At 40.8% G+C, this 22981-nt stretch overlaps 1 protein-coding gene across 45 annotated transcripts in view; it reads right to left on the bottom strand.

The window, feature by feature from the left end:
* Positions 1–22981, bottom strand: part of EPB41L3 (erythrocyte membrane protein band 4.1 like 3) — a 474479-nt gene that overhangs the window by 63791 nt on the left and 387707 nt on the right. For all 45 annotated transcript variants that reach the window (XM_069731098.1, XM_069731103.1, XM_069731129.1 and 42 more), the window contains exon 12: positions 9927–10147. In XM_069731098.1, coding sequence (XP_069587199.1) covers positions 9927–10147 — 221 coding nt within the window. The remainder of the gene's footprint in view (positions 1–9926; positions 10148–22981) is intronic.

Here is a 22981-nt window from a genome sequence, read left to right as displayed (position 1 = left end):
GCCCAGCAATACTGGGATAAACAAAAATTCTGATCACACACTATTATAAAGTGCTGGTGAAGGGATAATCACCACAAGTATACAACATTGTTCAAAGTGAAAGTGCAAATGGTATTTAAATTTATGTTCCATTATTTTATGTACCTGGGTGTGTGCATAGCGGTTTTCTGATGAGTCGCTAGGCTTTTGTGCTATGTCATCTGTATCTCATAAAAACTACGCATCAAGTTTACATGACCACGATCAATGAATAAGAAGATTATCTAGTTAAGCTGTGTTCACACATCCGGCCTACACTGCTTTAATTGCAGCTGTTTTCCAAAATTGGAGGAAAACTCTACAGCTTTTCCATGATTTTATAAAATCTCTGTTAGGGTATGTGCACACGCTAAGTATTTGGTATTGAAATTTCTGCACCCACTTCTGCATCTCTTAGCAGGAAAAAAAGCGGTGTCAAATGGGGGGGGGGGGGTTACGTGCGTTTTTGGTGCAGATTTTTCCCCACTGATTAGTGCGAGTGAAATTAACAGCAAAAACACTGCAAAAATTGACATGCTGAAGATTTCAATCTGCAATACATCTGCAAGTAACAAATAGGCAACGTGATTGTAGTTGTTAGTCTATATGTCTTTTTACCCCATCGGGACCTGTGATGTGTAGGAACGTCAAAGGTCGTGTCCCTGCCGTTGATGAGGTCTGAAGAAGGCTAGGTTCACATTACGTCCAAGCAGTCCGTTAACGCTGTCATTAATCTCTATTTTGGGCGTATCGCTAGCGCACACCCAAAATGGGCGTGCGCTAGTGATGTGCCGTCATTGAGTGACGGACCCTGGGTTGCGGGCTGCAGCGTTTCTGGGTCTGTCACCGCTAGCGCAGATAGAACATCAGGGTCCGTCACCGCTAGCGCAGATAGAACATCTGCTAGCTCTATTTGCGCTAGGATGTCGGCACTTGCGTTAACGCAGCCCGTTTAACGCATGTGTTGAACGGGCTGCTGTTAACGCAATGTGAACCTAGCCGAAGGCCCTCATGCCTGTCATTGTAAATCTCCAATGAACGCCAGCTCGTGGCCGGCGTTCATAGATTGTGATTTTTTACTACACATTGCAGAGCTGAAGCTCTGCTATGTGTAGCACATGCGATCGGATAATCGCAGCTTCACGTCTCCTCAGGGTACTATTGAAGCTAGTAAAAATAAAAAAAAAAGTTTTAAAACATAAAAAAAACAATTTCAAATCACCCCCCTTTTGCCCCATTGGAAATAAAATACAAAAACACATTTGGTATTGCTGCGTTCACAAATGTCCAATCTATCAAAATATAGAGTAAATTAATCAGATCGAAGGGAATTAAATAAAGCATTAATAAATGAGCAACATGTTAATGAGACTACAGGATTCTCATTCACTTTGCTGGCACTAAGAAACCCTTCAGGTTTTGTGACAAATCTGCAACGTGTGCACAGGCCCTAAAAGCGGAAAGAGGACAAAATGTTTGACTATATCCTTATTCTATGGTTCAATGGTTCTAGTTATTGATCATATAAGACATTCTCTATAAAACATAAATACATAACATTTATCGTACATACTAGAGTATAAGCCGAGATTTTCAGCCCACTTTTTTAGGCTGAAAGTGCCCCTCTAGGCTTATACTCGAGTCATTGTCCCTGGGGGGGTCGTCGGGGAGGGGGAGCGACGGCTGTGACATACTCACCTGCTCCTGGCGCGGTCCCTGCATCTCCGGGTGCTGACAGCTTCTTCCAGCGTTGAGCGGTCACATGGTACAGCTCATTACAGTAATGAATATGGACCCGACTCCACTCCCATAGGGGTGGAGCCGCATATTTAATACTGTAATGAGCGGTAACGGTGACCGTTCAATATAGGAAGAATCTGTCAGCGCCCGGAGACCGGAGATACAGGGACCGCGCCAGAAGCAGGTTAGTATAATGGGGAGGGGGAGCATTGCGCGATATTTACCTTTCCTCGTCCTTCTCCGTCTTCCACGTCCTCTGCAGTGACGCTCAGGTCAGAGGGCGCGATGAGGTGGTTAGTCTGCGCCCTCTGCCTGAACGTTAGTATAGAGGACTCGGAAGACACAGCGGCGCCGGAACGAGGACTGGTGAGTATTGCAAGTGCCGGGGGCCTGAGCGACGAGATGTGAGTATGTCATTTTTTTTTCTTTTTTATCGCAGCAACGTATGGGGCAAATATCTATGGAGCATCTTATGGGGCCATAATCACAATTTGTGGAGCACTATATGGGGCAAATATCTTTATGGAGAGTCTTATGGGGCCATATTCAACGTTTATGCAGCATTATATGGGACAAATATCTTTATGGAGCATCTTATGGGGCCATAATCAACATTTGTGCAGCACTAAGGCTACGTTCACATTGGCGTTCCGCCAATGTGTGTCGCTGTTGCGCCGGCGACGCAGCGGCGACGCGCCCCTATGTTTAACATAGGGGACGCGTGCGTCGTTTTGGTGGCGTTTTTCGCCACGTGCGTCGTTTCCGACGCTAGCGTCGGACGCAAGAAAACGCTACATGTAGCATTTTCTGTGCGTCCGATTTTCGTCGGAAAACGACGCACGCGTCGCAAAACGCGCGCGTTTTTGCACGCGTTTTAGCGTGCGTCGCGCGTTGCGTCGCCGACGCACGGCGGCGCAACGCTAATGTGAACGTAGCCTAAATAGGGCAAATATCACTATGGAGCATCTTATGGGGCCATAATTAATATCTGTGCAACATTATATGGGGGCAAATATCTCTGGATCATCTTATGGGGCCATAATCAGCATTTGTGCAGCAATATATGGGGCAAATATCTATATGGAGCATCTTATGGGGCCATAATCAACGTTTGTGCAGCATTATATTGGGCAAATGTCTCTATGGAGCATCTTTTGGGGCAATTATTAACCTTTATGCAGTACTGTATGGGGCAAATGTGTCTATGGAGCATCTTATGGGGCCATTATTAACCTTTGTGCAGCATTATATGGGGCATATTTTAATATGGAGCATCTTATGGGGCCCATCATGAACTGTATGGAGCATCTTATGGGGTCCATCATGAACTGTATGGAGCATTATATGGGGCTCCTAATTCAATATGGATATTCAAAAACACTTAACATACTGATATCTCAAATAATTTTACTTTTATTGGTAACTATTTATATTTTTGAAATTTACTGGTAGCTGCTGCATTTTCCACCCTAGGCTTATACTCGAGTCATTAAGTTTTCCCAGATTTTTGTGGCAAAATTAGGGGTCTCGGCTTATAGTCGGGTTGGCTTATACTCGAGTAGATACGGTATTCTAGTGCTAAGAACAAAATTATGGATTTAAATACCATCGAGGCAGTAAAGCCCGTGCCAAATGTGAATTAAAAAATCAAATTCCATCTCCAAAAATAAAAAACAAAAAAATACATACCGTATATACTCTAGTATAAGCAGACCCGAATATAAGCAGAGGCACCTAATTTTGACACGAAATACTGGGTAAGCTTACAGACTTGAGTATAAGCCGGGTATGCATTGTCCCCTCGTCCTCATCCTGGTATGTATGGTTCCCCCGTCCCTGTCATTGTATGCATGACTATTTAACAAAAAAACCATCCTATTTACCTGTCTGCGCGCCCTCGGTGGCACAGCATCTCATTCGTTACGGCATCAGCAGCTCTGTCTTCCGGCCGAGCGATCATGTGGTCCAGCTCATTAAGGTAATGAATATGCACTTCACGCCTATGGGAGTGGAGGGACATGCATATGCATTACCTTAACCCCTTCATGACCCCAGCTTTTTTCGCTTTTGCGTTTTTGTTTTCTCTCCTCTCCTTCCCAGAGCCATAACTTTTTTATTTTTCCGTCAATATGGCCATGTGAGGGCTTATTTTTCGCGGGACAAGTTGTACTTTTGAACGACATCATTGGTTTCAGCATGTCATGTACTAGAAAACGGGGGGAAAAATTCCAATTGCGGTGAAATTGCAAAAAAAGTGCAATCACACACTGTTTTGCTTTTTTGCTAGGTTCCCTAAATGCTAAAACTGATCTGTCATTTTGATTCTCCAGGTCATTACGAGTTCATAGACACTAAACATGTCTAGGTTATTTTTTATTTAAGTGGTAAAAAAAAATTCCAAACTTTGCTAAAAAAAAAAAAAAAAATATTGAGCAATTTTCCAATACCTGTACTGTCTCCATTTTTCGTGATCTGGGGTCGGGTGAGGGCTTATTTTTTGCGTGCTGAGCTGACTTTTTAATGATACCATTTTGGTGCAGATACATACTTTTGATCGCTCATTATTGCATTTTAATGCAATGTCGCGGCGATAAAAAAAAACAATTCTGGAGCTTCGATTTTTTTTCTCGCTACGCAGTTTAGCAATCAGGTTAATACTTTTTTTATTGATATATTGGGCGATCCTGACAGGGCGATACCAAACATATGTTTGAATTTTTTTTTATTGTTTCATTTTAAATGGGGCGAAAGGTGGGGTGATTTAAACTTTTATATTTTTTTCATGCTTTTTAAAACATTTTTTTTTTACTTTTGCCATGCTTTAATAGCCTCCATGGGAGGGAAGCTGGCACAACTCGATCGGCTCTGCTACATAGGAGCAATGCTCAGATCACTCCTATGTAGTAGAATTGCTGCATTGCTATGAGCGCCGACCACAGGGTGGCACTCACAGCAAGCATCAACAACCATAGAGGTCTTCAGTAGACGTCCGATTGTCATAGCGACACATCACTGACCCCCGATCACGTGACGGGGGTCAGTGATGCGCACATTTCTGGCCCGATGGCCGGAAGCGCTAGTTAAATGCAACTGTCAGTGTTTGACAGCGGCATTTATCTAGTCAATAGCAGTGGGTGGATCGCGATTCCACCCGCCGCTATTGCGTGAACATGTCAGCTGTACCAAACAGCTGACATGTCCGGGCTTTGATGCGGGCTCACCTCTGGAGCCCGCATCAAAGCAGGGGTTCTGACCTCGGACGTACTGTCCCGTCTGAGGTCAGAAAGGGGTTAACGAAGGGGGCAACGTGATCGCTCGGCACAGGAAGAGCTGCTGGGAACTGAACGAGATGCGGTGCTAGCGAGGGCACGCTGGTAGGTGAGTAATGTGTGCTGGAAGCCGGCAGCTGCAGCTGGCATTGTGCGCTATTACAGCAGCGGCACAGGCTTTAGCCACAGCCACCGGCTCCTGCCTCTGTGACCCTTCGCTCCGCTGCTTCCCTTCCCCTGCTGGCTTCTGGGACAATGACTCGTATATAAGCCAAAGGGGGTGTTTTCAGCACAAATAAATGTGCTGAAAAACTCGGCTTATAGACGAGTATACATGGTACTTTTTTTTTTTTGCAATACACTAAATCATGTTCATACTTTACTAAAACTGTTTACTGTGGTAGACAAAGCAGAAAGAAGCATTCTGTTCACTGTTTTAAAACCTGTATAGGATATTTTCCTCTATATTTAAATTATGTTTGCTGTGAACTATGCACATTAAAGGGAACCTGTCACCCCCAAAATCGAAGGTGAGGTAAGCTCACCATCATCAGGGGCTTATCTACAGCATTCTGTAATGCTGTAAGATAAGCCCCCGATGTAACCTGAAAGAGGAGAAAAAGACGTTAGATTATACTCACCCAGGGGCGGTCCCGCTGCAGTCTGGTCAAATGGGTGTCTCAGGTCTGCTCCAGCGCCTCCCATCTTCATTCCATGACGTCCTCTTCTGGTCTTCACGCCGCGGCTCCAGCGCAGGCGTACTTTGTCTGCCCTGTTGAGGGCAGAGCGACGTACGGCAGTACGCAGGCGGCGGGCCTCTCTGACCTTTCTGGCGCCTGCGCACTGCAGTACGTTCCTCTGCCCTCAACAGGGCAGACAAAGTACACCTGCGCCGGAGCCTCGGCGTGAAGACCAGAAGAGGATGTCATGGAATCAAGATGGGAGGCGCCGGAGCAGACCTGAGACACCCATTTGACCAGACCGCAGCGGGACCGCCCCTGGGTGAGTATAATCTAACGCCTTTTTTTCCTCTTTCAGGTAACATCGGTGGCTTATCTACAGCATTACAGAATGCTGTAGATAAGCCCCTGATGACGGTGAGCTTACCTCACCATCGATTTTGGGGGTGACAGGTTCCCTTTAATCATTTGGTAGGTGCAACCAAACTGGTACCATGTAACCAATTCATTTTTCATTAGACAAATACATCTAGGTTAGGTCAAGAATCTTCTGCTATATGTCGAGTTCATTCTACATGCCAGTGTTCAGCAAAGTATAATGACTACTGACGCGTTACCTGCTTATAAGGTCTCCTTCACATGTCCTGGTGATTCCTGTACAGGAAAAACCAGTACTGGTGAGATCAGTGGTCCCTATGACATCAGCGTAACATGTATTGGAGCCTGGGAAAAGCAGTACAGTTCGCACTAATCCCAGTCGCCGGCTGCTGAATGCACCTTTCATCATTGTCGCTTGTTCTCCCTGAAATCAGCACGACCAGGCGACCATGATTGGAGCTATATTCAGCAACAGCTTTGTACCTCCTGTGTAAAATTTAAAAAAAAAAAAATGGTGTTGACTCCAGCATTATTTTCATAACCAGCAGAGGGAAAGCCCAGAATTTTCTGACGGTGCTAGTGGTGATCTCATTGAGGTCACCGAAGTTCATCACGCCACTCAGAAACTCATTGTGTCCTGGTTTTCAGAGTGAACAGTTACATCATGGCACCTTTCATTTTGAAAATCAGATATCGCAGAGATGGATTATGGCGTGGCACAGAATGGATTATCTTCATGTCGGACAGGTGAGGGATATGGTTGTTTATTTATTTTTTTACAGGGATATGGGCTTCAATGGTTTAGGTGCAAAGGTGAGTATCACTGCGTTTTTTTTAAACAAATGTTAAACAGGGTGCTGAGTTTTATGTCAAATAAAGGCTTTTATTCTGGCTGTGTTTATTTCAATAATTACTATGGGGTTAGTAATGGGGCATCTTATAGACGCCTCTCCATCACTAACCCCTGGGCTTGATGTCATCTGACAATACAAAGATGACATCAACCCACAACCATCACCCCACTTGCCACCTCCACAGCGCAAATGGGAAAAGCAAGGGTAAGAGCCAAATATGGCATATCATATGGATGCTCCATTTCTGGGGTGGCTGAGGACTGATGTTGGTAGCCTGGGAGGGGTGGCAATCTCCATGTTGCCCAACCAGGCTATTAATATCAACCCACAGTTGTCTGTTTAGCCTTTGCTGGTTTGAATTTATAGGGGCACCATACATCATTTTTTTTCTGGTGTCCCTGTAGATTCACCAATAAAGACTAAGTAAACAGCTGTGAGGTGCTGTTAACAGCCTGGGAACCTTTTGGGAGATTGTCTCCTTTCCCAGAATATTAACATCAGCCCCCAGCAGTAGGGTTTCCCTCTGCTGGTTATGGAAATTGTATGGGAGCTCACACCTTTTTTTCCTCTATTTCACACAGGAAGGATACAGTGGGTGCGGAATACAACTCCCATTATTGTCTCCTGGTTGCACTGATCTCAGGGAGACCAAACTACAGTGATGAGAGCTGCCTTCAGCAGCCTGGGAACAGCATGAACTGTACCGCTTCTTCCCAAGCGCCGGTACGTGTCAACTTAATGACACACAGATGTCATCCGTGTGTGGCACACATTTTGCCCGTGCTGCTGATAAAAAACAGACATGTCTGAGGTTTTTTTACACGGACACACGGTCTGCGTGAAAAACCTAAGGTACGCACCACCATTGAATACAGTAGGTGTGCATGTGTCTGTATTTGTGGCCTTCAAAACAGACTGCATGCAAACACAAAAAAACAGACGACGTGTGAAGGGGCTTAAGACTGCTCAGGGTAAAAGTATCAAAGGTGTAAGAAAGAATATTGTTGACCTCACAATGATATATATTAAAACCAGACACTGATAAATATACAGGTTTTAAATCAATAATCTAGCTGCTATGTTGATTTACAGTAATACCATTGTTGTAATTACAAAGAAAACTCCTTAAATCAGTAAAAGGTATCCTGTTTCTTTACGGGCCCCTTTTTGTTTTATTACAGGTTTGTTATCACTCTTTTTCATATAGTAAACATAAACCTCAATGTAAAAAGACACTAAGTGGCTGAATTTTTGAGCATCACGGCATAGTGAATTACAGTAATATGGGCATTCCCTGCAAGCAAACAATGGCAACATAATTGGCAGATTTACTAATCCTGTGAAATAGTTAAAGTTTGAAAATGCACCAAATTTATCCTAGTGGCTCATGCTCAATGATAAATTTCACGCATCTTTAAATGCTCTTGTTTAACATTATAATACTCTTAGGTGGGCACCATTTTGTGCATTGTCACATTTTAAGGCACGTCCCTTTGCAGCTAAGCCACACCTCTGAAAACGGTCTTTTAGGATTATAATAAATAGGTCTAGAATTGGAAGGGCCATATTGCTCCAAATCAGTTGCAAACTAAGAAAAGTAAATCTGCCCCAAAGTATCAAGTGTGTATCAGCTGCATGGCAATGTAAAGTTTAGCTGTGGCAGGAAAATGAGAACTTCAAACTGCATTTATAATATGAGAGGACCGGGGTATGAGATTATTTCTATTTCAGATATCCTTACTTGGCACTACTTGGGAAACGTAGTCATTCCTTACATTTTAAAATAGACACTATCATAAGATAATTAGAAACAAAAAGAGAGGTAACAATCTAAACTAAAGAGGACCTTTCACCAAGTTTTTCATGTTGAACTGGACATACAATGTAATTATGGAAGAAAACTTTTTTTTTTTTTTTATTTCGCCTCCCTGTTGCAGCGATATTGGCAATCAAGTATTTGACACCTAATGAGTTAACACACACTTGGACTGCAGAGTGCGCAACCTAAATAAGTACTGAAGATATATTACACAGCACAGAAGTGTGGAAATATTAACTGTGTAATAGGTTCTTCAGCACTTATTTAGGCTCCACACTCCAGCTGGGAGGACCTGTGGATTCTGGTCATGGGACCCTGATAACATCTTCACATGTCTTTTTGCACTTCTATGTTGCTGCATGCTTATTATTGGTCAGCGTTATACAGGAGGCAGAAGTACACGTCCCAGTGAAAACTATCTAACATCCACTTAGACTTAATACTTAACCTTAGTTGATGAACTCAGGAGGTGCCAAATTGCTAATATCTCAGGCGAAACAAAACAAAAACAAGAACGGTGTGTTCCGTTCGAAATGAAAAACTAGGTGAAAAGTCCTCTTTAAAAAGGTAACCAATATTTAACATGGATTTACAGAATCAATTAAGCATAAGTACTCTCTTCCATAAATAGCACTACACCAGTCCATTGGTTGATTGGTAGTGTCGGATATTGCAGCTCCACTCTACATTATCCAGCATGAGCCACTGTTATAAAACCAGTGCATTTTAGACTGTCTAATCAGCGGCTTAGTAATTGCAGCCTTCACATTATCTCTGAACAAGAAGAGAGATGCTTCTGCTCGTTCAGCCGAATGTGAATGCTACAGTCACTTGATGCTCCTGCTAGATGTGGATACCAGTGCACCCATGAGGGACACCATAACCAGTGCATGGCAGTGGCACCAGTCCGGAAAATGAGCATAGGGATTTTTCTATTTCTTACACCACTCTGGGGCCATTAAGTTGAACCTTTACAATAGTGGACAACCTTTTTAACTCCAATTCCGCAAACAACCTGTGGACAGATAAGGCACGGTTTCTGAAAAAGAACAGCTATTTTTTATAATCCTGCACAACATTACAATCAAAACTGCCGGCTAGTATAAACCACATTGTAAATAACATAAATCTGAAATGGAAGCATTCATTCAGAAGTAATGCTAAATACCTTTGCATCATGACGTATTGTAGTAACAGTAGTGACAACTTCTACTTTCTTGGCTTTTTCTTCGACCTCCTTTTTCTCTTCCTCAACCTTTTTCTCTGGGGTTGCTGATGCAATCAAGTTGGTTTGGGAAGCACCCTTTGTAGTGATGTATGGGCCGGTGCCCACCTCTGTGGCAGACACAGAATCCTTCATATACAAGTCATGGTTTTCATTCACTGATGCTAAAAGCAAATATGATATTTGGGGAAAAAATAACTAAGTATGGGATGTCTGTTTTAAGCAAGCAAACAAAAAGGGCTGAGTATGCGCAGATTGAGATACATATAGCAAGCTTTTCACATTAATTATCATTACTATATATACAAAAATACACACATACTGTATATGGCCAATCAGAATATTCTACTCGTATCTAATCATTATTAACCCCTTCCCGACATATGACTTACAATTAGATCATAGAATAGCGTGACTGACGGACAACTAGTGGCTGACTTATTCAGCCATGGTAGATGGGGGGTCTGCTGAAGACCTGTGCCTGTCATTATGGTACTCCTGTGAATGTCAAGCCTGCTGCCTGCTGGCGTTCATAGGAGATTGTGATTTTTATTATACATAGTGATGCTAACTATAGCACTTCTATGTAGTACAAGCGATCAGACAATCACAGGTTCAAATCCCATAGGGGACATACAAAGACCGTTAAAAAGTGGAAAAAAATGGTTTTAAAAATATGAAACAAAGTTCAAATCGCCTTCTTTTGCCCCTTTAAAATAAAGCAATCACAAAACATATTTGGTATTGTTGCACTCATAAAAAGTATGATCTATAAAAATATAAAATTGCAATAAAATGCAGTAAGAGGCGATTAAAACATTGTATCTACCCCAAAATGGTGTCAGTAAAAATGTCAGCTTTTGACACTAAAAATAAGAAGTCACACAGCTCCATAACCTGAAAATGAAAAATGTTAAATGTCTTGGAAAATGGCAATGCAAGCAATTTTATTTTTCTTTACAAATTTCTAAAAATGTTTCATATTGCCCTGTCAGTTTTACCATATAGTAAACATGATAAATTAAAAAATCCTAAATAATTCTGGAATTGCACCTTTTTTTTGCAATTTTGACGCACTTGGAATTTTTTTACACACTTTCCAGTGCATGACATGAATGGTATTGTTCAAACGTACAATTTGTCCTGCAAAAAAAAAAACCTTTATACGGCTATGAAAACGGAAAAACAAAAAAGTTAAGGCTGTTGGAAGATGGGGAGAAACTAATGAAAACGATAATAAAAAATGAAATTGGCTGTGGCGTGAAGGTGTTAATGTGAGGAGGAAAGCTGCAGATCTGTTAGTTGATGATGTGAGCATGAACAACTTAAATGTAACTTATCTTTTGCGATTAAAACAAGCAATAAAACATCCTGTTTACATGGGAGAAATAATTGTTTACTATGGGCAACAAGGAAACTTTGCTTTAGAGAGTTTTCATAAATTTCCCCTTTAGTAAATATATATACCATATGTCCCATTAAAGTGACCTCTTTCCCCACCCAGTATTCCGCTGATTTGCTTCATAGCTATGCAGGCCACACATTTACCCTGCAGGGACCACAGCTGGAGGAACATGGAATACATTCTGGTCATTCAAATGAATGGCTGATAAAAATGGGAGAATTGATTTTCAGGACTCCGGTCAGTAATTTGGGACTGCTGGAAGGGAATCTCCTTACCTCCTAGCATTCCCAACTCTTCTTTTGATCAGCCAGGCAAGTGCAACTCCATCAGATCGGTGTGACACACACACAATGTCAGGACAGCTTGGCTAATCAAAATACGAGCTAGGAGGTTAGGAGAATACTATCCAGCAGTCTCAATTACTGACCTGACTGATGGACCGGAGTCCTGCTATTCGCTGTGTGGCTGGGGTCATCGAAGCTAGAGCCTTTGTGGCTCTATGATATCCATATGCCCAAAAAACCCTTTTGTCTTAACGATCTAAGGAGGTTATAGACACAAAGGGCCCAATTCATTTAGGACCGGCTTTGTTCACTTGGTTGGTCTTGATGAGGGGGAATGTTGGAGTCATATGTTCCCGATTCATGAAGGGGCATATGCCAGTGCTCAAGTAAGATTTGTGGCAAAGTCAACGCCTCCATTCATCATGAATTTGACGAGTGGCTGTGACCACGCCCGTCCCAGCTCTGCCCATATCAGTGGAGTTGAGAGACACTTGTGACGATGCCAGTATATGCAAAATATAGATGCAACTGAGTTGCAATAAAATTTTGCAACTTTTCTATGCTTCTATGGCAGAATTCTGGGTTGAAAGCTTTGATGATTTGGGCCCAAAATGTCCAGCACTTAAGGCCTGTCACATTAATAAAGAACCAACAACCAACGTAAAGCGACACGGAACAAAGTCCAAAAAGATTCAACCAAGGCTGGGCTAAGGGAAAATATGGCTTTATTAATAGGATGCCTACGATTACATATAAATCAAATTTAATATATTAGTTATGTAAAAGACTCAAACAAAAATAAGTATAAATCAATAAAAGCTAGCGCACACTGACAATATGTATAAAAAAGAGGCTATATATTTATATATCTCTTTATAGTAAAAACCTACCGACAGGAATATAGTCTATATCTATATATAATTATATGACTGCACCAAACAGTAAAGAGAGTAAAAGAACAAAAATAAACAATTTTACATATTGTTTCAAAATACGTGAAAAAAGCAGTTTAATATGTACAACTGAATTATACTGTGCTAATTAACCCCTTCATGACCGGGGGATTTTTCGTTTTTCCGTGTTCGTTTTTCGCTCCCCTCCTTCCCAGAGCCATAACTTTTTTATTTTTCCGTCAATTTGGCCATGTGAGGGCTTATTTTTTGCGGGACGAGTTGTACTTTTGAACGACATCATTGGTTTTAGCATGTCGTGTACTAGAAAACGGGAAAAAAATTCCAAGTGCGGTGAAATTGCAAAACAAGAGCAATCCCACATTGGTTTTTTGTTTGGCTTTTTTGCTAGGTTCACTAAATGCTAAAAATGACCTGCCATTATGATTCTCCAGGTCATTACGAGTTCATAGACACCAAACATGACTAGGTTATTTTTTATCTAAGTGGTGAAAAAAAATTCCAAACTTTGCTAAAAAAAAAAAAAAAAAAAAAAAAATTGCGCCATTTTCCGATACTCGTAGCGTCTCCATTTTTCATCATCTGGGGTCGGTTGAGGGCTTATTTTTTGCGTGCCGAGATGACGTTTTTAACCCCTTCACCCCCGGAGCTTTTTCCGCTTTTTCATTTTCGTTTTTTACTCCCCTCCTTCCCAGAGCCATAACTTTTTTATTTTTCCGTCAATATGGCCATGTGAGGGCTTATTTTTTGCGGGACGAGATGTACTTTTGAACGATACCATTGATTTTATCATGCCATGTAACAGAAAACGGGAAAAAAATTCCAAGTGTGATGAAATTGCAAAAAAAGTGCAATCTCACACTTGTTTTTTGTTTGGCTTTTTTGCTAGGTTCACTAAATGCTAAAACTAACCTGCCATTATGATTCTTCAGGTCAGTACGAGTTCACAGACACCAAACATGTCTAGGTTATTTTTTATCTAAGTGGTGAAAATTTTTTCCAAATTTTGCTAAAAAAAAAAAAAAAAAAAAATTGCGCGATTTTCCGATACCCGTAGCGTCTCCAATTTTCGTGATCTGGGGTCAGGTGAGGGCTTATTTTTTGCGTGCCGAGCTGGCGTTTTTAATGATACCATTTTGGTGTAGATACATTCTTTTGATCGCCCGTTATTGCATTTTAATGCAATGTCGCGGCGACCAAAAAAACGTAATTTTGGCGTTTTGATTTTGTTTCTCGCTATGTCATTTAGCGGTCAGGTTAATCCTTTGTTTTTATTGATAGATCGGGCGATTCTGAACGCGGCGATACCAAATATGTGTATGTTTGATTTTTTTTTAATTGTTTTATTTTGATTGGGGCGAAAGGGGGGTGATTTGAACTATTATATATTTTTTTTATATTTTTAATCACTTTTTTTTTTTTATTTTAGCATGCTTCAATAGCCTCCATGGGAGGCTAGAAGCATGCATAACTCGATCGGCTCTGCTACATAGAGGTGAAGCACAGATCACCTCTATGTAGCAGAAATGCAGGGTTGCTTTGAACGCCGACCACAGGGTGGCGCTCAAAGCAATCGGCCATCAACAACCATAGAGGTCTCAAGGAGACCTCTGGTTGTTATGGCGATGCACTGCTGACCCCCGATCATGTGACGGGGTCAGCAGTGCGAGCACTTCCGGCCACGCGGCCGGGAGCGCTAGTTAAATACCGCTGTCAGCGCTTGACGGCAGCATTTAACTAGTTAATGAGCGCGGGCGGATCGCGATTCCGCTCGCGCTCATTGCGCGCACATGTCAGCTGTACAAAACAGCTGACATGTCGCGGCTTTGAGGTGGGCTCACCGCCGGAGCCCACCTCAAAGCAGGGGATCTGCCAGCTGACGTACTATTCCGTCAGCTGGCAGAAAGGGGTTAATGATAGCATTTCGGTGCAGATACGTTCTTTTGATCGCCCGTTATTGCATTTTAATGCAATGTCGCGGCGACCAAAAAAACGTAATTCTGGCGTTTCGAGTTTTTTTTCCCGCTACGCTGTCTAGCGATCAGGTTAATACTTTTTTTTATTTGATAGATCGGGCGATTCTGAGCGCGGCGATACCAAATATGCGTAGATTTGATATTTTTTTTATTGATTTATTGATTTATTTTGATTGGGGCGAAAGGGGGGTGATTTAAACTTTTATGTTTTTTTTTATTTTTATCACATTTTTTTAAACTTTTTTTTTTTAACTTTTGCCATGCTTCAATAGCCTCCATGGGAGGCTAGAAGCAGGCACAACCCGATCGGCTCTGCTACATAGCAGCGATCTGCTGATCGCTGCTATGTAGCAGAATTGCACGTGTGCTGTGAGCGCCGACCACAGGGTGGCGCTCACAGCGACGGGCAATCAGTAACCATAGAGGTCTCAAGGACCTCTATGGTTACCATTCACAAGCATCGCCGACCCCCGATCATGTGACGGGGGTCGGCGATGACGTCATTTCCGGCTGCCCGGCCGGAAGCGGTAGTTAAATGCCGCTGTCTGCGTTTGACAGCGGCATTTAACTAGTTAATAGGTGCGGGCAGATCGCGATTCTGCCCGCGCCTATTACGGGCACATGTCAGCTGTTCAAAACAGCTGACATGTCCCGGCTTTGGTGCGGGCTCACCGCGGAGCCCTGCATCAAAGCAGGGGAGCCGGCATCGGACGGTATAGTACGTCCGATGCCGGTAAGGGGTTAAAGTGACCAGTGCAAAAAGAGGGGGGGGGGGGGAGGCAGGAGGAGGGAAATGAATTTCCGGACTTATATCAATCTCTCTGTTGTCCCACCCAAATAATAAAGCAATAAAGCGTGTGAATAAGTATACAATGGTGTAAATATAAAGTTAATAAGAATTGATTCGAGAAACAATCCACTGCATATGCCACAAAATCTAATGTGCAAATGTGCCGATTTAAAGGGAATGCAAACAGGGGTCGAAAGAATAATCGTTCCGAAACGCGCGTCGGGTGAGCGCGCACACCGGCTTTACCACCGCAGGTACATATTGATCATATTCATAGCACCAATCTGTTAAAACTCTTGATTCATGGGTACCATTTAGGCTAATGATTACTTGCACTTGTACACTTTATCTAAATTAATACCGATAGTCACTGTTTATTTGAAGCCTTTTCAACTTATATTAATTCCCTTTATGGTTTACTCCTTGGAGTGGACATGGATACATAATAGCAGGATAGGGTATACATCTATTCATCTCTCATTTTGTCCCCTCTCTCTCCCCCCTTTGTTATGCTTTGCACTTTGTCACTTTAAATCTGCACATTTGCACATTAGATTTTGTGGCATATGCAGTGGATTGTTTCTCGAATCAATTCTTATTAACTTTATATTTACACCATTGTTTACTTATTCACACGCTTTATTGCTTTATTATTTGGGTGGGACAACAGAGAGATTGATATAAGTCTGGAAATTCATTTCCCTCCTCCTGCCTCCCCCTCTTTTTGCACTGGTCACTTTAATTAGCACAGTATAATTCAGTTGTACATATTAAACTGCTTTTTTCACGTATTTTGAAACAATATATAAAATTGTTTATTTTTGTTCTTTTACTCTCTTTACTGTTTGGTGCAGTCATATAATTATATATAGATATAGACTATATTCCTGTCGGTAGGTTTTTACTATAAAGAGATATATAAATATATACGGTAGCCTCTTTTTTATACATATTGTCAGTGTGCGCTAGCTTTTATTGATTTATACTTATTTTTGTTTGAGTCTTACATAATTAATATATTAAATTTGATTTATATGTAATCATAGGCATCCTATTAATAAAGCCATATTTTCCCTTAGCCCAGCCTTGGTTGAATCTTTTTGGACTTTGTTCCATGTTGCTTTACGTTGGTTGTTGGTTCTCTCTCACAGTGGGTTTTCACTGTACTCCTGCACAGCGCACCCTGTATATTTTGGATATTCTTTCATTTTAGACTATATTAATTTATTTTTGTGTTTATAATCCTGGGTGTACTGTGTTATATATTTAATTTATATATCACATTAATAAAGGCAAAGTATACGCAAACCCTTAATACAAACAAGCACATGGGGCGATTATTCATTAAAGGGTTGACCCCAGCTTTCTGTTCTAAAACACTTTGAAAACTTGCAACATTTTTGTACAATACAAGCTTGAGCCAAAAATTGAGGCTTTTGGAGCTTTCACGCCGGTAAAGGCCAGCTCTGCCAAAAGGACATGGTGGCGCCTGTCTGCCAAAATGTGTATTTTTAAGTTTTGACCAGATCAAAATCTGTAATATTTATCCTCAAGACTTTACTCGCATGATGCGTTTGGGTGTTAATATACTTTGCCACTTTTTTTTTTAAATTATTACTAAATGATAATGCGAGACATTTGGAGTGTGAGGCTATACATAATTGGTAGGAAATAGAGGAAATTAATATCGACTTTCAAAAGAAGACTTCATGGAAAGGATTCTTGTTGCTTAGGAACAATACTGTGTATTTCATGCATAAATATGCCATATAGTATATGAGGTTTGTGGTGTTAATTATCACAAAACGAGCTGTATAAAGATTAATGAGGGCTGACATTTATGCTTCAATGAAACAAATACATAAAAGATGTAGTAAAAAAAAGTTCAAGTGGAAGGGCACTACAGAGGCCAGAAACTGGACCTTGTTACTAGGCAACTGCTTCCATTGCAGCGGGAGAGAGACATGTCCAAATCCCAACATCACAACAATGACTAGAATCAAGTTCACAATGAAGGTGTGACCACTGCGTCAGACGCTTTTCTCTCCTTTAGTTTGCTGCAATTTTCATAATTGAAATTACAGTTGAAGGAGGAACATCAATATGTCTGATGTAATATCTATGTTTGTAATAGATCTATATAACACATACTTGATTGGCATGTATCACATTTGGCCTTCTTTTCAGTCCAAAATAATCTAACATTTATTACAAGATCATCCATAAAAGTCTAACTGACCTATAATATACATTTTCGCAATAAGGTGACAAGAAATGTATGAAGCAGTCACAGTAGCTGTATTGAAGCCATACATTAATTGCCGGAAAAAAAAAAGTTAAATGCAACAAAGTTTTTCAGTTGCCACATTTTCTGATGAACGCATACAATGGTGTCAATAAAAACATTATCTCAATGTAAAAAAAACAGTTCTCATACAGCACAATGGATGGAAAAATAAAGAAGTTATTGGTGACAGAATCCTATTGCCAGGTCATTTTTTCTGCACAGTGAACAGCGTCAAAATAAACCTCCCAAAACAACAGAATTACTGATGTTTTTTTTTTTTTATATACCGTAATTTCACTGCACTTGGGGACTATTTTCACCCCTATTTTTCAATACATTTTTGAGTAAAATGAATAGTGTCATTCAAAACTTCAACACATCCCACAATAAAAAAAGCCCTCATATGGCTATTTTAACAAAATAATAAAAAAAAGTTACGGCTCTGGGAAGAAGGGAGAGTAAAAATGAAAGTGCAAAAACTAAAAATCCCTGCACTCTGCAGTCACTTTATGTGACTGTATATTGTGATGTGCACACGAACGATTCCCCTGTATTCCCACTGCAGTGCGCTATACATATGTGGTCACATGCTGACTAGACTCTTCTCCACTTCAGAATGTTCAAACAGTACAAAGTCTAGTCGGCAAGTGATCAAATTGAAAACATATGATTACATGATCGCCCACTCTCACAAGGAATATAAGAGAATCTTGACGGTGTGTGCACGGTCATGATTCAACAGTCTACAATCACAAAAAGTAACTGCAGACATGTCTTTATATAGAGGACAACACCTGTAAACAATTGTAAACAACCAACATGTATATACCCACTGACGTGCACTGAATGAGTAAGGGTACTTTCACACTAGCGTTTTTTTTAAATCCGTCACAATGCGTCGTTTTGCAGAAAAAACGCATCCTGCAAAAGTGCTTGCAGGATGCGTTTTTTCCCCATAGATTTCTATTGACGAGGCATTTGCAACGGATTGCCACACTTCGCATCCGGATGCGTCGTGCTTCGGCGGACCGTCGGGAGAAAAAAACGCTACATGTAACGTTTTTTTCTCCTGACGGACCGCTTTTTCCGACCGCGCATGCGCGTCCGGAACTCCGCCCCCACCTTACAATGGGGCAGCGGATGCGCCGGAAAAATGCATCCGCTGCACCCATTGTGCAATGCAGCAAACGCTAGCGTCGGAATCTCTCCCCGACGCATTGCGACTGGGAGATTCCGACGCTAGTGTGAAAGAAGCCTTAGTGTTACAAAACTTCGCTCATATAAAGGTCAAAAACACTAACAGCCTGGCTCATCTATATTGGCACCCATGAAGTTTAAGTACATAATGTGGAATATCTACTGAAAACAATGAGTCAAGTGAAACAGTTTTTTTTTCTATAGAACACTCATGTTAAATACAAAAGAGCAAATGATAAACAATAATTTAAAACAAAAAATAATGGGAGGGAAACATAGAGAAACTTAAAGTTTGCTGAGACACTAGTACTGGCACCCTTTACTTTAGTGTAGAAACACATTTTGACTTGCCTGTGGTAAATCACAAATGAGAATCACACATCATTAACCCCTTTCTGCCATTGGATGGAATAGTATGTCCGATGGCAGAACCCCCGATTTTATGTGGGCTACGGCGGTGAGCCCACATCAAAGCAGGAACATGTCAGCTGTATTGAACAGCTGACATGTGCCCGCAATAGGCGTGGGTGGAATTGCGATCCACCCACGCCTATTAACTAGTTAAATGCCGCTGTCAAACTCTGACAGCGGCATTTAACAAGCGCTTCCACCCATCCAGACGGAAATGCGCGCTCTGGTGACCCCCATCATGTGATCGGGTGTCATCGACGCGTCAGCATGACAACCAGAGGTCTCCTTGAGACCTCTATGGTTGTTGATGCCAGTTTGCTGTGAGCGTCACCCTGTGGTCGGCGCTCATACAGTAGCAATGATGGAATTCTACTACATAAAGGTGACCTGTAGAAGTGGCAATCAAGTTGTGCCAGCTTCTAGCCTCCCATAGAGGCTATTGAAGCATGGCAAAAGTAAAAAAAAAAAATGTATATGTTTTTAAAAATATGAAAAAAATAAAATAAAAGTTTAAATCATCCCCCTTTCAAAATAAAACAATAAAAAAAAAAAAAAAAAAATCAAACCTACACATATTTGGCATCTCCGTGTTCAGAATTGACCGATCTATCAATAAAAAAAGGATTAACCTGATCACTAAACAGCGTAGCGAGAGAAAAAAAAATTCAAAACGCCAGAATTATGTTTTTTTTTTGTCGCCGCGACATTGTATTAAAATGCAATAAGGGCGATCAAAAGAACGTATCTGCACCAAAATGGTATCATTAAAAACATCAGCTCGGCACGCAAAAAATAAGCCCTCACCCAACCCCAGATCACGAAAAATGGAGCCACTACGAATATCGGAAAATTGCGCAATTTTTTTTTTTTTTTTTATCTTTTAGCAAAGTTTGGAATTTGTTTTTACCACTTAGATAAAAAATAACCTAGACATGGTTGGTGTCTATGAACTTGTAATGACCTGGAGAATCATTATTGCCATTCAGTTTTAGCATTTAATGAACCTAGCAAAAAAGCCAATCAAAAAACAAGGGTAGGATTGCACTTTTTTTTGCAATTTCACGGCAGTTGGAATTTTTTCCCGGTTTCTAGTATACGACATGGTAAAACCAATGGTGCTGTTCAAAAGTACAACTCGTCCAGCAAAAATAAGCCCTCACATGGCCATATTGACGGAAAAATAAAAAAAAGTTATAGCTCTGGGAAGAAGGGGAGCGAAAAACAAAAATGCAAAACTGAAAAAAGCTACGGGGGTTAAGGGGTTAATTGTCCGTGCTCCCGTGACATGAATTTGCCAATGAATGATGACTTCAGTGTTTTAAAAAGCAACATGGTAGGTCCACTTCCTTTGTCATAATGGTGAAGACAAAGGAGCTGTCTGAGGACATCAGAACTGCTACCAGAAAACACAAGACTTCTAAAGGGTATACGGTCATCTCCAAAAACCTTGGCATCCCAGTTTCAACAGTGCGCAATGTTATTAAGAAGTTTGCCAAGCATGGCATCATCAAGAACCTCCCTGGACGTGGAGGAAAGAGGAAAATTGACAAGAGATGTCTTCGAAGATTGGTGTGAATGGTGGAAAAAACACCACGTCAAACATCCAAAGACCTGAAGGCCAACCTGGAACAGTCTGGGGTCATGGTTTCAACAAGTACCATATGCCGCACACTAAACCAAGAAGAGCTTTATGGATGGAAGCCAGGGGAAAAAAACCACTGCTGAAGAAAATAACTAAAAATGAACGACTGATCTTTGCCAAAGAGTACCTTGACAAACCACAATCCTTCTGAGAAAATGCTTTGTGGACAGATGAAACAAAAATAGAGCTTTTTAGCAATGCAAAGCAACTGTTTGTTTACAGATGGCACAATATAGCTTATAAGGAAAAGAACACCCTACCGACAGTTAAGCATGGAAGAGGATCCATAATGCCGTGGAGTTGCTTTGCTGCGTCTGGTACTGGAGGCTTGACCGTATTAGAGGAATCACGAAATCAGAACATTTTCAAGAGATTTTGGAGCAAAATGTCCTACCCAGTGTAAGAAAACTTCGCAGATAATGGGTTCTCCAGCAAGACAATGACCCAAAGCACACAGGAATGGTTGAAGAAGAAAAAACGGACTGTTTTAAAATGGCCATCAATGAGTCCAGACCTCAATCCCAATGAAAATCTTTGGGATGAGCTGAAATCTGCATTTGGGAAAAAGAACCCTGCAAACATTCAAGAGCTTGAACAAACTGCAAAGGAAGAGTGGCAGAAAATATCAGATGAGAAGTGCAAGAAGCTTATAGCTGGCTACAAGAAACGTTTGGAGGCTGTAATCAATGCCAAAGGGTGGGCAACTATGTATTAATTAGGGGTGCCTTTATTGCTGCACAAGCTGTTTATTCTGTTCCTTCTTTGAAATTGCAGCATGTAAGCTGAAAAACAATGCTTTATTGTTGTATTACTTTGAACCACTAATTAAAATATCCTGTGGATATAAATATGGTGCATTTCCATTTATTTTAGAAGGTATAGTACAGTCTATGAATAAAATTAAGGGGTACCAATACTGGTGACCAGCACTGTATATCACTACTTACACGTTTATTAGATGTACTAGTCAAGCAGGTCTCGTCTACTTCCTTGGAATAGAACGGCCTCAAGTGATCATCATGTCCCTTGATGTAACTGACGTCTCCTTCAATGACCCCAACCCTTTATTGAATGATGTGCGCCTGCATGGGATCATTTAGGATATTTACACACGTTAAGTATATGCAACAAAAATTTCTGCACCAAAATGCTGCAGTTTACAGTACCAGCAAGATGAATGAGATTTCTGAAGTTTTATTTACATGCTGCTTACTGTTTCCTTCAAATCTTCACCATGTCAATTTTTTCAATGCTTTTTTTCACCAATTCTAATGAATTGGGAAAAAATACGCATAAAAAAAAAACGCATGTATTTTATGCAGCATTCTCCTGCTAAGAAATGTGATTTTGGTGCAGAAATTTCTTCTGCAAATACTTAATGTGTGCACAGCTCGGGGATTATTATTTAGGGCCATTCCTGATTATTCATATCAGCTAACAGTGCATATGTGTATTACGTGAAAATTTATTTTTTTAGTATTATTCTATATATCTTGTAGCAGACCATTTTATTCTTCTTACAATGCAGATACAATTGGTATTTTTGAAGCAACTGGGGTGCTGCACTGCATTTTATACAATACTCTTGCGTTTTGCATATTGACCTATTTATCTTTTTTGAAGACATTACTAGTAAGGCTATCATGGTATAGAAAATTAATCCCAACTACATATCATGCTTTGTTGGTCTGAAATGTAAAAAAAATATATATACAAAAGTTTCTAACAACAAAAAGCACATGAGAGTTGTATGAATGACTTGTGTGTGCCCAATGGGCGGGATGGAAGCACCTGCGAATACACATTCTGTAAGGCGGAGAGTGGAAGTGACATAATAAACATTGTCAGATTACACCTTTTTATGGGTGTAATCTAACAATTTAAATAAAACTGCACAAAAAGTATGAAGCAATTCCACCAAAATGCAGAGTGTAGGAGTCATGAGTCATGTGTGGGTGTCTTTTGTTCCTATAATTGTGATACTGTCACACGGAAAGAAAATGTTAAAAGCTTCTAAATTTCCAATTCCATTTAAACTGTATAACAGAAAATGTCTTTGCTCTGCTCCTAAATTATCATTAAATGTCCTATTACT

The sequence above is a fragment of the Ranitomeya imitator genome, chromosome 6, assembly GCF_032444005.1.
Source record: "Ranitomeya imitator isolate aRanImi1 chromosome 6, aRanImi1.pri, whole genome shotgun sequence".
NCBI lineage: Eukaryota > Metazoa > Chordata > Amphibia > Anura > Dendrobatidae > Ranitomeya > Ranitomeya imitator.
Note: the sequence above shows the minus strand (reverse complement) of the source record. Positions and strands in the feature narration are given on the sequence as shown.